General features: G+C 41.9%; 1 protein-coding gene across 1 annotated transcript in view; it reads right to left on the bottom strand.

Annotated features, from left to right (window-relative positions):
* Positions 1-11621, bottom strand: part of LOC135517532 (kinesin-1 heavy chain) — a 45706-nt gene extending 34085 nt beyond the window's left edge. Inside the window, exon 1 of the mRNA XM_064941925.1 lies at positions 11202-11621. Coding sequence (XP_064797997.1) covers positions 11202-11327 — 126 coding nt within the window. The 5' untranslated portion in view covers positions 11328-11621. The remainder of the gene's footprint in view (positions 1-11201) is intronic.
* Between the last annotated feature and the right edge of the window lie 6213 nt (positions 11622-17834).

Below are 17834 nucleotides of genomic sequence, written 5' to 3'. Positions count from 1 at the left end.
TTGTTGTGGTTGCTGGTCACAGTTTCTGGTTTAGATTATTATTATTTTTAATCAATAGTTATTCAAACAGCAATGGGTATGCAACGGGCATGCAAACCAGGTATTCCAAAAGCTTGTTACGAAGTCTTTGCAATGCACAATTTAGTCATCATGTGCTGAAAGAACATTTCGAAAGGCTTTCCAAAAAAACCTTCGCAATTAAATGTTGACTGCAAAGTAGGCCTACCTGGTATTTGTAAATGCCCCTTAATTAGCATAGTAAAAGGTTAGGGTATAAAAGTAAACAAAAAACTAAATCAAGAAAATCTATTTAGTAAACTGAAATTAAATAATGAAACCCTTTTGAAAAACTTAAATGTATTTGACTCCAAAGATAACTACACTGAACAAAAATAAACATGTAAAGTTTGTCCCATGTTTCATGAGCCAAAATTAAATATCCCAGAAATATTCCACACAAAGCTTATTTCTCTCACATTTTCTCCACAAATTTGTTTATATCCCTGTTAGTGAGCATCCTTTGCCAAGACAATCGATCCACCTGACAGTTGTGGCATATCAAGAAGCACGGATCATTACAAAGGTCCACCTTGTGCTGGGAAAATAAAAGGGCACTCTAAAATGTGCAGTTTTATCACAACACCACAGATGTCTCAAGCTTTGAGGGAGCATGCAATTGGCATGCTGACTGCAAGAATGTCCACCAGAGCTGTTGCCAGAGAATTTAATGTCCATAAACCACCTCCAACTTTATTTTAGTGTATTTGGCAGTACGTCCAACTGGCTTCACCAACTCAGACCACATGTATGGTGTCGTGTGGGCGAGCGGTCTGCGGATGTCACCATTGAATAGTGCTCCCCATATGGTGGCGGCGGGATTATGTATGGGCAGGCATAAACTACGGACAACAAGCACAATTGCATTTTATCTGTGTCAATTTGAATGCAGAAATCCCGAAGCCCATCGTCGTCCCATTCATCCGACGCCATCACCTCTTGTTTCAGCATGATAATGCACAGGCCCCATGTTTCAAGAATATGTACACAATTCCTGGAAGCTAAAAATGTCCCAGTTCTTCCATGTCCTGCATACTCAGACATGTCACCCATTGAGCATGTTTGGTATGCTCTGGATCAACGTGTACAACACCGTGTTCCAGTTCTCGCCAACAACACGGCCAGGCACGACTCCAACACCATCATTAAGTTTGCCGATGACAACAGCGGTAGGCCTGATCACCGACAACGATGAGACAGCCTATAGGGAGGTGGTCAGAGACCTGACCGTGTGGTGCAAGGACAACAACCTCTCCCTCAACGTGATCAAGACAAAGGAGATGATTGTGGACAACAGGAAAAGGAGGACCAAGCACGCCCCCATTCTCATCGATGGGGCTGTAGTGGAGCAAGTTGAGAGCGTCAAGTTCCTTGGCATCCACATCAACAAACTAACATGGTCCAAGCACACGAATACAGTCGTGAAGAGGGCACTACAAAACCTCTTCCCCCTCAGGAGACTGAAAAGATTTGGCATGGCTCCTCAAAAGGTTCTACAGCTGCACAATCTAGAGCATCCTGACATATTGAGTCACTGCCTGGTAAGGCAACTGCTCGACCTCTGACCCCAAGGCACTACAGAGGGTAGTGCATCCAGGACCTACAGTGCATTGCGAAAGTATTCGGCCCCCTTGAACTTTGCGACCTTTTGCCACATTTCAGGCTTCAAACATAAAGATATAAAACTGTATTTCTTTGTGAAGAAGCAACAACACGTGGGACACAATCATGAAGTGGAACGACATTTATTGGATATTTCAAACTTTTTTAACATATCAAAAACTGAAAAATTGGGCGTGCAAAATTATTCAGCCCCTTTACTTTCAGTGCAGCAAACTCTCCAGAAGTTCAGTGAGGATCTCTGAATGATCCAATGTTGACCTAAATGACTAATGATAAATACAATCCACCTGTGTAATCAAGTCTCCGTATAAATGCACCTGCACTGTGATAGTCTCTGTCCATAGGAGACTCTGTCCATAGGACAACAATCAGTCGTATATTGCACATATCTGGCCTTTATGGAAGAGTGGCAAGAAGAAAGCCATTTCATAAAGATATCCATAAAAAGTGTTGTTTAAAGTTTGCCACAAGCCACCTGGGAGACACACCAAACATGTGGAAGAAGGTGCTCTGGTCAGATGAAACCAAAATTGAACTTTTTGGCAATAATGCAAAACGTTATGTTTGGCGTAAAAGCAACACAGCTCATCACCCTGACCACACCATCCCCACTGTCAAACATGGTGGTGGCAGCATCATGGTTTGGGCCTGCTTTTCTTCAGCAGGGACAGGGAAGATGGTTAAAATTGATGGAGCCAAATACAGGACCATTCTGAAAGAAAACCTGATGGAGTCTGCAAAAGACCTGAGACTGGGACGGAGATTTGTCTTCCAACAAGACAATGATCCAAAACATAAAGCAAAATCTACAATGGAATGGTTCAAAAATAAACATATCCAGGTGTTAGAATGGCCCTGTCAAAGTCCAGACCTGTATCCAATCGAGAATCTGTGGAAAGAACTGAAAACTGCTGTTCACAAATGCTCTCCATCCAACCTCACTGAGCTCGAGCTGTTTTGCAAGGAGGAATGGGAAAAAATGTCAGTCTCTCGATGTGCAAAACTGATAGAGACATACCCCAAGCGACTTACAGCTGTAATCGCAGCAAAAGGTGGCGCTACAAAGTATTAACTTAAGGGGGCTGAATAATTTTGCACGCCCAATTTTTCAGTTTTTGATTTGTTAAAAAAGTTTGAAATATCCAATAAATGTCGTTCCACTTCATGATTGTGTGCCACTTGTTGTTGATTCGTCACAAAAAAATACAGTTTTATATCTTTATGTTTGAAGCCTGAAATGTGGCAAAAGGATACTTTCGCAAGGCACTGTATATACCAGACGGTGTCAGAGGAAGGCCCTAAAAATTATCAAAGACACAAACTACCGTAGTCTACATGTACATATTACCGACACCAATGCCCCCGCAAATTGACTCTGTACCGTTACCCTGTGTACAGCCCCGCTATTGTTATTTAAACTTTGATAATCTTAATTTTTCTTTTAGGCACTTCTGTAAAACTGCATTGTTGGTTAAGGGCTTGAGAGCATTTCACTGTAAGGACTACCTGTTGTATGTGGCGCATGTGACAAATAAAATGTGATTGGATTTGAAAAGCATTCCTCATGAAGCTGGTTGATAGAATGCCAAGAATGTGCAAAGCTGCCATCTCTGCAAAGGGTGGCTACCTTGAAGAATCTAAGATATTGGTTTACACTTTTTTGGTTACTACATAATTCCATGTGTTTAATTTACTAGTATTCTACAACAGAATATAGTAAAAATAAAGAAAAACCCTTGAATGAGTAGGTGTCCTAACTTTTGACCGATACTGTAAATGCAATCAATCAATTCAATGCTTCAAATAGGCCTAGCTTGTGCATTACTAGCTATTTGGGGAGGGGGAAGTCCTTTCACCATATATTTTTTTCCACCAGTTCCAACACTATTCTTTTTAAATCCAAGTCAAATTGACTTAATTTCAATTTAAGAGTGATGCACCGACATAACATCTTCGGCCGATATTTTCCTTGACGAAAAGCCTTATACTGATATTTTAAAAAATTGCGGACTTTTAAGCATTCTAGTACAGTTAAATAGTTACCACACACATGGACACAGCGGTCTAAGGCACTGTATCTCAGTGCAAGAGGCGTCACTACAGTCCCTGGTTCGAGTCCAGGCTGTATCAACTCATTTGTTCAGTCATTTCATTCTTGAACAGGATTTCTATGAAACGCCATTTGGGTCTTTGCGTGTCAAAAAATATACATCAAATAACACCCATTTTGCTAGCTAACTATACAGCTAGGTGTCATCTAAAATAAATTACTGTCTTATAAATTAGGGTTATTTGATTAACGGTGTTCGGACCCATCCATGCCACAATAAGGCCACAATAGCGGACTTTGCGGTTAGCCTTCAAAATAAAAGGCATAACTCTATGTCTTCATTTGCATTTCTGTCAATGAGATACTTTTATTTTGAAGGCAAACAGCAAATTCCACTATTGTGCCTAATCCTTATTGTGACTAGCTTCACAACACATAACCCGGTGCGGTCGAGCCGCACTAGCCAGATGAAGCTCGCTGGCTGCTTATAAACATTAGCTTTGGGCAACAGAGTGAAGTTGCTGACTAACCATTCTTTTTCATTAACTGAAGTTCAATTTCAATAGGTGATCAACAAGTGGCAACCTAGTTAATACTTAAAAGGATTCCTAAATCATTGCTAAGAATAATGAACATGAATGCAGTTTCTACTGGTCATTGTTTTCAGGCTGGTTGTATTGGTGCAAGGTACCAAACTAGCTATCCCAGAAGTTGCGGTCGAACAAATAATGTTGTATTACCAACGTGACATTGTAAACACATCGTTCATGACCGATGTTTGCAGACTTTCTTGTACAGCTTTGACAGTGCTACTGATAGTAATGTTGGTGCTTGGCTTGCACGTGAAAATTCAGAACACACAACATTCTATAACAGAACTGTTATTCGATATGTCAAATTAAAAGCTTATTTAACGGGTCAAAAAGTGTTATTTCACGTGCATCTTTAAAACGCAAAAAACCCAAAGGGCATTACATAGTATGTTGTGAAGCTAATAGCAGTGAAGCTATATAACTAACTTCGGTAGGGCAACATCTGAACAATAGCACACTTGATAACATTAGTGTGTAATGGTGCTCGACCAGTCGCAAAAACCAACATCACCCACGACAGAGAACGGTTGATTGTCAAGGGCAATGAATTCCATTATCTTGGCGTTATGGATTTCGCCTTTGAGTTGTTTTACTGAAATGTTCTTCCTCTATCAAATGACTGCTTGACTGCTCGATCCACACAGCAGACAGTGGGCTTGGTTAGGAATAATGTGTTGCAGGAAACGCAACATTTTACATGGCGTCATTATATTATACACAGTTGAAGTCGGAAGTTAAGATACACTTAGGATGGAGTCATTAAAACTCGTTTTTCAACCACTCCACAAATTTATTGTTAAAACAAACTATAGTTTTGGCAAGTCGGTTAAGACATCTACTTTGTGCATAACAAGTTATATTTCACTGTATCACAATTCCAGTGGGTCAGAAGTTAACATACACTAAGTTGACTGCCTTTAAACAGATTGGAAAATTGCAGAAAATTATGTCATGGCTTTAGAAGCTTCTGATATGCTAATTGACATCATTTGAGTCAATTGGAGGTGTACCTGTGGATGCATTTCAGGGTCTACCTTCAAACTCAGTGCCTCTTTGCTTGACACCATAGGAAAATCTAAAGAAAATCAGCCAAAACCTCAGGGGAAAAAATGGAGAGTCTGGTTCATCCTTGGGAGCAATTTCCAAACGCCTGAAGGCACCACGTTCATCTGTACAAACAATAGTATAAACATGGGATGAAGCAGCCGTCATACCGCTCAGGAAGGAGACGCGTTCTGTCTCCTAGAGATGAATGTACTTTGGTACGAAAAGTGCAAATCAATCACAGAACAGCAAAGGACCTTGTGAAGATGCTGGAGGAAACAGGTACAGAGGTCGACCGATTAATTGAGGCCGGTTTCAAGTTTTCATAATCGGAAATTGATTTTTTTTTTTTTACACCTTTATTTAATCTTTATTTAACTAGGCAAGTCAGTTAAAGGACACATTCTTAATTTCAATGACGGCCTAGGAACGGTGGGTTAACTGCCTCGTTCAGGGACAGAAAGACAGATTTTCACCTTGTCAGCTTGGGGGATCCACAAGGAGACTGCCTGTTAAGCAAATGCAGTAAGCCAATGTAAGTTGCCAACTATCATTAAACTTATCTTATAATAAAACAATCAATCATAATCACTAGTTAACTCCACATGGTTGATGATATCACTAGATATTATCTAGCGTGTCCTGTGTTGCATATAATCTGACTGAGCATACAAGTATCTAAGTATCTGACTGAGCGGTGGTAGGCAGAAGCAGGTGCGTAAACATTCATTCAAACAGCACTTTCGTGTGTTTTGACAGCAGCTCTTCATTGTGCGTCAAGCATTGCACTGTTTATGACTTCAAACCTATCAACTCCCGAGATGAGGCTGGTGTGACCGACGTGAAATGGCTGGCTAGTTAGCGCGCGCTAATAGCGTTTCAAACTTCACACGCTCTGAGCCTTGGGGTGGTTGTTTCCCTTGCTTTGCATGTGTAACGCTGCTTCGATGTGGTGGCTGTTGTCGTTGTGTTGCTGGTTCGAGCTCAGGGAGGAGCGAGACGGAGGCCATACTGTTACACTGGCAATACTAAAGTGCCTATAAGAATATCCAACATCCAATAGTCGAAGGTTAATGAAATAAAATGGTAGAAGGAAATAGTCCTATAATAATAACTACAACCTAAAACTTCTTACCTTAAGTTAAAATAAGTGTTAATTCAGTATTGTTGTAATTGTCATTATTACAAATACGTTTTTGTATTTTTTTAATTTTTTATTTTTTATATATAAATCGGCCGATTAATCGGTATCGGCTTTTTGTTCCTCCAATAATCGGTATCGGGTGTTGAAAAATCATAATCAGTCGACCTCTAAATCGACGTAACCTGAAAGGCTGCTCAGCAAGGAAGAAGCCACTGCTCCAAAACAGCCATAAAAAAGCCAGACTACAGTTTGCAACTGCACATGGGGACAAAGATCGTACTGTTTGGAAAAATGTCCTCTGGTCTGATGAAACAAAAATAGAACTGTTTGGCCATATTGACCACCGTTATATTTGGAGGAAAAAGGGGGAGGCTTGCAAGCCGAAGAACACCATCCCAACCATGAAGCACGGGGGTGGCAGCATCATGTTGTGAGGGTGCTTTGCTGCAGGAGTGAGTGGTGCACTTCACAAAATAGATGGCATCATGAGGGGGGAAATTATTTGGATATATTGAAGCAACATCTCAAGATATCAGTCAGGAAGTTAAAGCTTGGTTGCAAATGGGTCTTCCAAATGGACAATGACCCCAAGCATACTTCCAAAGTTGTGGCAAAATGGCAACAAAGTCAAGGTATTGGAGTGGCCATCACAAAGCCCTGACCTCAATCCTATAGAACATTTTTGGGCAGAACTGAAAAAGTGTGTGAGCAAGGAGGCCTCCAAACCTGTCAGTTACACCAGCTCTGTCAGGAGGAATGGGCCAAAATTCACCCAACTTATTGTGGGAAGCTTGTGGAAGGCTCCCCGAAACGTTTGACCCAGGTTCATTAATTTAAAGGCAATGCTACCAAATACTAATTGAGTGCATGTAAACTTCTGACCCACTGGGAATGTGATAAAGAAATTAAATCTGAAATAAATCATTCTACGACTATTCTGACATTTCAGATTCTTAAAATAAAGTGGTGATCCACTTCCAAAATACATTTAGAAATCTGTGTTATTCAATTATTGCACCCACACCACTTGCGCACGCCAACGAGCATATGCGTTGCCAAGGGCTAAAATAGAAATTAGATATATTTCTGATGCAGATCGCGGTGCAAGTCCTGCCTCTCACATCTCCTCATTAGTTTATAGAAGCAGGTACCCACGTGCCATCTCATTGGTTATACCCACGTGGGTAACTGAAAGACGATCAAGGTCAGTGACGGTAATGCATCCAATTTATGAAAGTTGCCAATCGCAATATAAAGTCAAGAGAAGAACCTGGAAGGAGGACATGACTAGAAAAGATTCGATTGACCATTTATTATGTGGATTAATTGGCGAAGTAGAGGACCTTGTGCATTTCAGGTAAAATAACAAACCTGTGTTTATATCCCAGGACAAATGGCAAAGGGTCTGAATACTTAGGTAAAATGTATGGTTTTTTTTTATACATTTGCAAACATTTCTAAAAACCTGTTTTTGCTTTGTTATTATGGCGTAGTGTGTATATTGATGAGGGGGGAAAAGATTTAATCCATTTTAGAAAATGGCTGTAACGTAACAAAATGTGGATAAGGTCAAGGGGTCTGAATACTTTTCGAATGCATGCACTAAGCGTGGTGAGCTTCTATTAAAATAAATCTAGACAAAGAAAAGTTCAAAGTCCTCACTGCCTACTCAAATTACATGATATTCATCCCCATAAAAACACCACACCCCTAATCCATCCAACTGTTCCCAGTAATAGTTTAAGTTATTCGTGACAGGGGGCAGTATTGAGTAGCTTGGATGAATAAGGTGCCCAGAGTAAACTGCCTGCTACTCTGTCCCAGATGCTAAAAAAAATGCATATTATTAGTAGTACTGGATAGAAAACACTGAAGTTTCTAAAACTGTTTGAATGATGTCGGTGAGTATAACAGAACTCATACGGCAAGCGAAAACCTGAGAAAAATCCAACCAGGAAGTGGGAAATCTGAGGTTTGTAGTTTTTCAACTCTTTGCCATTCCAAGTGTAAATCTTGCACTTCCTAAGGCTTCCACTAGATGTCAGTCCTTAGAACGTTGTTTCAGGCTTCTACTGTGAAGTGGGGGCGAATGAAAGCTGATTGAGCCAGGTGTCTGGCAGAGTGCCACAGGCTCTGAGGCGTAGTCACGAGAGAGTTAGCTCTCGTTCCATTGCTTTTCAACAGACAATGGAATTCTCCAGTTGGAACATTTATGATAAAACATCCTAAAGATTGTTTCTACGGGCTGTAATAACTTTTTGTCCAAAGTTCGGACCTGAACGCGCATTTGGATTTGTTTATCAAACACGCTAACAAAAGAAGCTATTTGGACATAAATGATTAACATTATCGAACAAATCAAACATTTATCGTGAAACTGGGATTCCTGGGAGTGCATTCTGATGAAGATCAAAGGTAAGTGAATATTTATGTTGCTATTTCTGACTAATGTTGACTACACAATATGGCAGATATCTTTTTGGCTGCTTTGTTGTCTGAACGCTGTAAAGTTTTTTTGAAATCTGATACAGTGGTTGCATTAAGGAGAAGTAGATCTCTAATTCCATGCATAACTTGTATTTTCATCAACATTTATGATGAGTATTTCTGTGAATTGATGTAGCATCTTTGAAATCAGACACTGTGGCTGGATTAACGAGAATTGTATCTTTAAAATGGTGTAAAATACTTGTATGCTTGAGGAATTTTTTAAATATTTTTTATTTATTTGAATTTGACCCATTTTTCTCCCCAATTTCGCTACTATCTTGTCTCGCCGCTACAACTCACATACGGGCTCGGGAGAGACGAAGGTTGAAAGTCATGCGTCCTCCGATACACAACACAACCAAGCCGCACTGCTTCTTAACACAGCACCAGCCAAGCCAGAAGCCAGCCGCACCAACGTGTCGGAGGAAACACTGTGCACCTGGCAACCTTGGTTAGCGCGTACTGCTCCCGGCCCGCCACAGGAGTCGCTGGTGCGCGATGAGACAAGGATTTCCTTACAGGCCAAACCCTCCCTAACGCCAATTGTGCGTCGCCCCACGGACCTCCCGGTTGCGGCCGGTTATGACAGAGCCTGGGCGCGACCCCAGAGTCTCTGGTGACACAGCTGGCGCCGCAGTACAGCGCCCTTAACCACTGCGCCACCCGGGAGGCCCTGCTTGAGGAATTTTTATGAGATTTTTGTTGTTTTTAATTTGGCGCCCTGCACTTTCACTGGCTGTTGGCAAGGTGGGACTCTACCGTCCCACATATCCCAGAGATGTTAAAAGAGAATGTGTCTCTCTCATTAGGTACGAATGTGGTGGGACATGGGTTGTGTCCTTCACCCCATTTCTTATACAGTGAACTACTTTTGACATATGTTATATAACCATGCTGGCACTGTTCTCTCCCTTTTTCATGTCCCGACAATGAGTTGAGTAGCTGTGATTGTTTTATCGGATTTATTTAGCATAGACTACAGCCAGACAGCCTGTGAGTTGAGTCAATAAATCGTCAATTCGAGAACTGTTGGACATTCTTTCAATTTTGATCTAGGTCATTACAATATGTTATACTTGGGGCCAAAAGTTTTCCTCCAAACTACATCATGACATAACAAATATGCTCATTTATGAGTAATCCTCCATTAACTATCCAGTAATCATGACCAGATGCCACACCCTTGGATTCTACATTTGCTGTTGCTATGGTGCAAGGACGTCTTCCTTCAGTGTCTACCTCCATTCATCCACATCTCTTTGGGAATACAAAAAAAACTGCACGTGACAAATACAACTTGACTTGTTATACTTGACTGTTTATCATTCAGGAAAGGAACGTAATTCGGCTACAGCATTGAGGGAAGTGTTTGGAAGTCCATAAAGTTTGTCCCAACTGTAATGGTTTCTGTCATTTACCTTTGACAAGGCCAAGGGGCGAGGGAGTGTAGTGAGCACTGAGCAGATGTGCACACCTGACTCCTAATCCTCTATCATAGTACCGCACCCCAAATTGTTAGAAGAATAACTTGCACCAAGGAATTGGGCCTGGCGAAAACATTCCCCATTCAATACGCCCAACAAGTGACAGCTGTCAATGAGGCAATGGCATATGCGAGGTGGATATCCTTAGCTAGCTAGTAACTATCTAGTATTTCAATACCGCTCTTTAGGACTGGTAACTAACATTAACTTAACTAGCTAGCTACAACCACACCAATAGGCTAACTAGTTACAGTAGACATCTTCGCCATCCCCTACCAAGCTAGCTAACGTTATCGTTAGCTACCCAGCTATACTTCTTTGTGTCCATGTCAATGAATAAAGTAGGCCGTGGACTTTGCTAACGTTAGGTTAGCTAGCTCTAGCTAATTAGCCAACAAGACAAAAAGTAACTAACGTTACCTAGCCTGGTTAACGTTCATTCAGCCGGCTAGCTGACACAATGGTATTGCTGCCGTCAAATGTGTTGTTACTCATTAGATGGCATTTGAATGTGAGATATGAATCAATGTCTGGCTAGCTATTATGCGAACGAAGGAGTGAACCAGAAAGTGCCCTTGTCCTTGGCTGGTGTGCCTTTTAGCTAGCTAGCTGGCCCAAGCATCATGTGATATGCTTAGTTTAGTTAGCCTAGCTAGCATTACAAGGGGGGGCAGTTTTCGTAGACCAATGTTTTCCGTGTTTGAATGTCAACTTACCGAGATAGACACTTGATCCTCCCCTGTAAACTTTGGTATGTATTTATCCCCTCTTGCCACCTCTGAACTGTTCAATGGTCTAAAACGGCACATCACTTTGATGGTGCACTCGGCCGGGTCCGCCATCTTCGCCGCTGATGGAAAGTCACAACTGACAAGAGCCGGGTCGCTCTATGCCTATCGGAGGCAAACAGATGCCGCACCCGTGAATGCTGGTTGAGTTAGGTCAATCTCTTCCCTCTTCAGAAAACGCAGCAAGTTGACTATTCATCAGAAATGTACATTTAAAAGGACATCCATTCAAAAAGTGGAAGTCATGTTGACGCACCGGCTGCACAGTACTGTACTCTGGACTTGGAATAGGGAGGGACCCCTATGTCTGCTATGCTATGCTATGGAACGCTGTTTGTATGCGGCTGTGAATAACTCACTGACGTCACCTCTGTAGACGACTTCTTCTTCTTCGATGGGGCGGATGGCATCCAATAATTGTCGCATTACCGCCAGCTACTCGACTGGAGTAAAACTCCCTTTATTCCTTGCTTAAATTATTATTATTTTTAAATACCCTACCATCTATCACTACACTCACAAAATAAATAAAACATACAATGATTTAAAAAATAACACATCCCTACACCACTATTTTAATCTATTTAATCCTACCTCAGGCCAACAACCTGAAAGGATGGGAAACCACTACTTATCACAGCCTGTAACTCTTCTGATGTCAAATCTCGCAACCCCAAAAATCTCTGCAGCTGCCACCACAAACTCCATTTTCTGTGACTTATGTTCTATCCCTGCAGTATAGTACAGTACAATCCAATCTCACTGAAACATATACAGTTATAGTCGGAAGTTTACAGACATAGAGTCATTAAAACTCGTTTTTCAACCACTCCACAAATTTCTTGTTAACAAACTATAGTTTTGGCAAGTCGGTTAGGACTTCTACTTTGTGCATGACACAAGTCATTTTTCCAACAATTGTTCACAGACAGATTATTTCACTTATAATTCATTGTATCACAATTCCAGTGGGTCAGAAGTTTACATACACTAAATTGACTGTTCTTTTAAACAGCTTAGAAAATTCCATGGCATAGAAGCTTCTGATAGGCTAATTGACATAATTTGAGTCATTTGAAGGGGTACCTGTGGATGTATTTCAAGGTCAACCTTCAAACTCAATGCCTCTTTGCTTGACATTATGGGAAAATCAAAGGAAATTAGCCAAGACCTCAGAAAAAAATTGGAGACCTCCACAACTCTGGTTCATCCTTGGGAGCAATTTCCAAACGCCTGAAGGTACCACGTTCATCTGTAGAAACAATAGTACACAAGTATAAACACCTTGGGACCATGCAGACGTCATACAGCTCAGGAAAGAGACACGTTCTGTCTCCTAGAGGTGAACGTACTTTGGTGTGAAAAGTGCAAATTAATCCCAGAACAACAGCAAAGGATCTTGTGAAGATGCTGGAGGAAACAGGTACAAAAGTATCTATAATCACAGTAAAACGAGTCCTATATCGACATATCTTGAAAGGCCGCTCATGGGCACCCCTACAATTAACACTACTTTCTACAATTCTACACATTCCTTTGTCTTGTGCCCTTCTGCACACTTCTCACACCTAGGAACCTCCATCCTACACACTACTGCCACATGCCCATAAGTGTAATGTATTCTGCACAAAAGGTTGTACAGGATAACTTCTATATCACTTTGTCATGCAAAGACTCAACATCAAAACTCAAAAGAATAGACAATGTGTGTTTCACCACACCCGTCACACCAAACGACGAGTATCACAAACACAGGGAATCTTCCACTTCATTTGGCTATTTTCACATTTACCGCTACCCCAGTAATCCCTCCTTTCAATGGCGCCCTTTTCTTGAGAGCAAAACAATTCACATCTCTTGCCCCCATTCATTTAACATACAGCGCCTGCTTCCTCTGACCAGCAGAAATACAAACAATTATCACAAGACCACTTCTGGTTAACCTCACTGATTCCACAGGACCCAACTCTATTTTAACCCACTCTGAAACCACAAATGGATGAGCCAAAAGGTAAGGGTCAACCTTTTCCAAAAACTTCGCCCCTACTGTCCAACTCATCTTTATTCTGACCCTCAGTGCAAGCCTTGGGCTCCGAGAACTTCACCACACCTACCACCTCTGATACTTCGCCCTCATTTGCTTCCATTTCTCTTTCTGTCTTCAACTCACTCTGCTAACATTCTTCATTAACAAAACACTTCCCTTTTTTACAAAAGATTTCACAGACTCAAGCTCACGCTCTTCCTCCCCCTCTTTTTCTTTGACCCCCTCTGCCTCTCCTTTTCCCTCCACTCCTCCTCCCTATTCCAAGTATAAGTCTCCTTGAGTTAAAACTGCACTTCTCCTGACATACATCTTGTTCTTGCCTTGTCAAGGGACGCCATTTAACCGGCTGTCACAATCTCCGTACAATCAGCACGAACCCCTCGGGATGTTTCTGTGGGTTCTATGGCGGACTACAACCCAAAAATGTGTATTACCGCCACCAACAGGATGAACATTTTATCTGTTCATCTTTCCCTTATGCCACAGTTTGTACATCTCAGAAACCACATTTGTTTAAGCAAGTCAGCCATATCAGCTATGTTTTTTTTAAAATGCATTAAATGAGGCTGAGTTAACTGTTTCGATGCCAGACAAGGTTCCGCTGATAGCCAGGTGTAGTGGTGGTAAGGAGTCACTCCATGGTGCTGAAAAGAAAGCTCTGCTGTTGGCACAGTTGTATGTAGGCCTTAACAGTTTGTGGGCACTGTTTGTCACCATTAGTGCCATTAATGTATTTTTTAGTGTTGGGCTGTGTAGTGGTTTTTCTGGCATGCATAAAAATACATTATTGCGTTTGCCCCACCAAGATTTACATGCCACTGCCATGTCTCCCTTCTCCCCTCTTGTTGTAAACAAAACAGGCAGGGTTTGGGTAGCTTCGCTAATCGCTATGGCAGGGGTTCCCAAACCTCTTTGGCCCACGACTTCATTTTGATATCTGAAAATTCAGTCAATGTTTACTTTTTTAATTGGGGCTATGGCAGTCAATTGCAAAACATTTTAACTGTATTTCTGACTGTATTCTCAACTCACCATCTATCAGAACTCAGGATAAGACCCACATGCAGACAGCTAGAATCACAGATGTTTATTGACCCAAACAGGGGTCCGTAATCCAGTCAATAAGGTACAGCAGGCAGGCTCGGGGTCAGGGCAGGCAGAGGTTAGTAATTGGGCCAGTCAGGCAGGTACAGAACAGCAGGCAGGCTCGGGGTCAGGGCAGGTAGAATGGTCAGAACTGGGAAACAGAAACTTGAGAAAGCAGGAAGACGGGAAAGCACGCTGGTAAGACCTGACAAGACGAACTGGCAACAGAAAAACAGAGAACACAGGTATAAATACACAAGGGATAATGGGGAAGATAGGCAACACCTGGAAGGGGGCAGAGACAAGCACAAAGACAGGTGAAACCGATCAGGGTGTGACGTCATCATATACTTTTAATGTGGGGCTATGACAGTCAATTGCAAATTGGTTTTGCATATCTCTTTGTTCTGCGCTAAGCTCTTTTGCCGCCAGTTGCTCTCAGTGTATCCATTATAGCTCAGTGGTGTATCATACAATGTTCCCATATGGCAGAGGGAGGGAGACACATCCATAACTAGAGTGAAGAGGCCTGCCTACAGTCTCATGATAGATGGAGCCCCATCTGTGCAAAAGCCCACCATTCGATCCCAAGGAATCTGTTTTTCGTCAATATAGCCACACAGCACACTGAACATCGCCTGTGATGTTTCATGCTTGGGTATCGTGAGACAACAATATGTCCTCGTGAATAGCACCCCCCAACATGTAGCAAACAAAAGTCATTGCATGGGCGTCTCGGCCCTCACAGCTAACGTCCATTTAGAGAGCATAAGTTGGGGAGTTTTTGAGTTGTCCAGTAAGTTGCTTCTTGATTGCTATAGCATCAATTCTTCACAGTTTAATCTGATAAAGGTATTGATGTGAGTTTCTGTGCCTCTGCCTCCCCACACATTATTTTCACCATATCAATTGTGTTCGGTAATATCAAAGTCTCTTCAATAGTGTGTGATTTCATCGCGTAGGGGGCTTAGCCAATCACCATGGGAATGATTCAAGTGCAATGGTCAAGTGCAGCCTTTTCCTCAAGATCTAAGGACACTCTCTGGTACTTTTAGATTTGAATAATTTTCCTTTAGATTTTTAAGGTTAACCACATTTACAATGATTTTGAGAGACAAAGATTATATTATAATGTATATATAAACACAGTATATATTTTTTTGACCAAGATTTTGGAAATTCTTTCGTGACCTCATTTTCACATCAAATGACCACACAGGGGGTCACGAACCCTAGTTTGGGAACCGCTGCACTACGAAGTACAGCACAGCTAGCTATGACAAGGCAGAGGATTGAAAAGGCATATGCTTGTTGGGCAAGTCAGCAGAAGGTAGGCGGGAGGTAGCCTAGCAGTTAGAGCATTGGGCCAGTAACCGAAAGATCTCTGTGTCCAATACCACGCCGATAAGGTGAAAAATCTGTTGATGTGCCCTTGGGAAAGGTACTTAACCCTAATTTGGTCCAGGGGTGATGTACTACAATGGCTGACCCTCTAAAACAACATGTTTCACTGCACATATGTGACAATAAAACTATTATAATGAATTTTTGGGTTATGACCACTTGCCTGAAAATGTAAATTAGCTATTTACATACAGAAATTCCATATACAGTAGGCTATTGCCTGCCTTTCACCTACACATAAAGGAGGAATCAGAAAGATCAGTTCTGAAATTCTTAGTATTGTGGTTGTTGTCATTAAAACAAATTGCAGAACAGACTCAAATCAAATCCAAATCAAATGGTATTGGTCACATACACATGTTTAGCAGATGTTAATGCGAGTGTAGCAAAATGCTTGTGCTTCTAGTTCCGACCATGCAGTAATATCTATCAAGTAATCTAACAATTTCACAACAACTACCTTTTACACACAAGTGTAAAGGAATGAATAAGAATATGTATGTATAAATATATGGATGAGTGATGGCCAAACAGCATAGGCAGCATGCAGTAGATGGTATAGAGAACAGTATATACATATGAGATGAGTAATGTAGGGTATATAAACATTATATAAAGTAGCATTGTTTAAAGTGACTATTAACACGTTTATCACATCCAATTTTTAATTATTAAAGTGGCTAGAGATTTGAGTCAGTATGTTGGCAGCAGCCACTCAATATTAGTGATGGCTGTTTAACAGTTTAAACAGTTTAACTGTTTAACAGGCTTTGAGATAGAAGCTGTTTTTCAGTCTCTCTGTCCCAGCTTTGGTGCACCTGTACTGACCTCGCCTTCTGGATGATAGCGGGGTGAACAGGCAGTGGCTCGGGTGGTTGTTGTCCTTGATGATCTTTCGGCCTTCCTGTGACATCGGGTGGTGTAGGTGTCCTGGAGGGCTGGTAGTTTGCCCCCGATGATGCGTTGTGCAGACCTCACTACCCTCTGGAGAGCCTTGCGGTTGTGGATGGAGCAGTTGCCGTACCAGGCGGTGATACAGCCCGACAGGATTCTCTCGATTGTGCATCTGTAAAAGTTTGTGAGTGTTTTTGGTGACAAGCCAAATTTCTTCAGCATTCTGAGGTTGAAGAGGCGCTGTTGCGCCTTCTTCACTACGCTGTCTGTGTGGGTGGACCATTTAACTTTGTCCGTAATGTGTACGCCGAGAACTTAACACTTTCCACCTTCTCCACTACTGTCCCGTCAATGTGTATAGGGGGGTGCTTCCTCTGCTGTTTCCTGAAGTCCACGATCATCTCCTTTGTTTTGTTGACATTGAGTGTGAGGTTGTTTCCTGACACCACACTCCAAGGGCCCTCACCTCCTCCCTGTAGGCCGTCTCGTCGTTGTTGGTAATCAAGCCTACCACTGTAGTGTCGTCTGCAAACTTGATGATTGAGTTGGAGGCGTGCATGGCCATGCAGTCATGGGTGAACATGGAGTACAGGAGAGGGCTGAGAATGCACCCTTGTGGGGCCTCAGTGTTGAGGATCAGCGGGGTGGAGATGTTGTTTCCTACCCTCACCACCTGGGGGCGGACCGTCAGAAAGTCCAGGACCCAGTTGCACAGGGCGGGGTCGAGACCCAGGGTCTCAAGCTTAATGATGCGTTTGGAGGGCACTATGGTGTTAAATGCTGAGCTATAGTCGATGAACAGCATTCTTATCAACTTGCCCGACTGCAATAAATGCCATAAATGTTCTGACATTCGCTTAAAAATTGGGAGGAACGAGAAAGGTCAGCTTTAGACTACTGGAATTCTTTGCAGTTTGGTCCTTTTCACTTAAAAAAAAGGATGAAAATGTTTGCACTCTGGATTAGAGAGTCTACTAATGACTAAAATGTAATGCATTCCTTCTGCAACGGAATTGAATGATCAAAGATGAATACAGAGTTTAATGGTAAAAAATCTAAACAATTCCACTTCTCCAAACTGTCATAGATGTAACCATTCCCAGTTGGTCCTTTACCCAGCTTGAAACAAT

The sequence above is a fragment of the Oncorhynchus masou genome, chromosome 28 (assembly GCF_036934945.1).
Source record: "Oncorhynchus masou masou isolate Uvic2021 chromosome 28, UVic_Omas_1.1, whole genome shotgun sequence".
Taxonomy (NCBI): Eukaryota; Metazoa; Chordata; class Actinopteri; order Salmoniformes; family Salmonidae; genus Oncorhynchus; species Oncorhynchus masou.
This window is presented reverse-complemented; position numbering and strand designations above follow the sequence as displayed.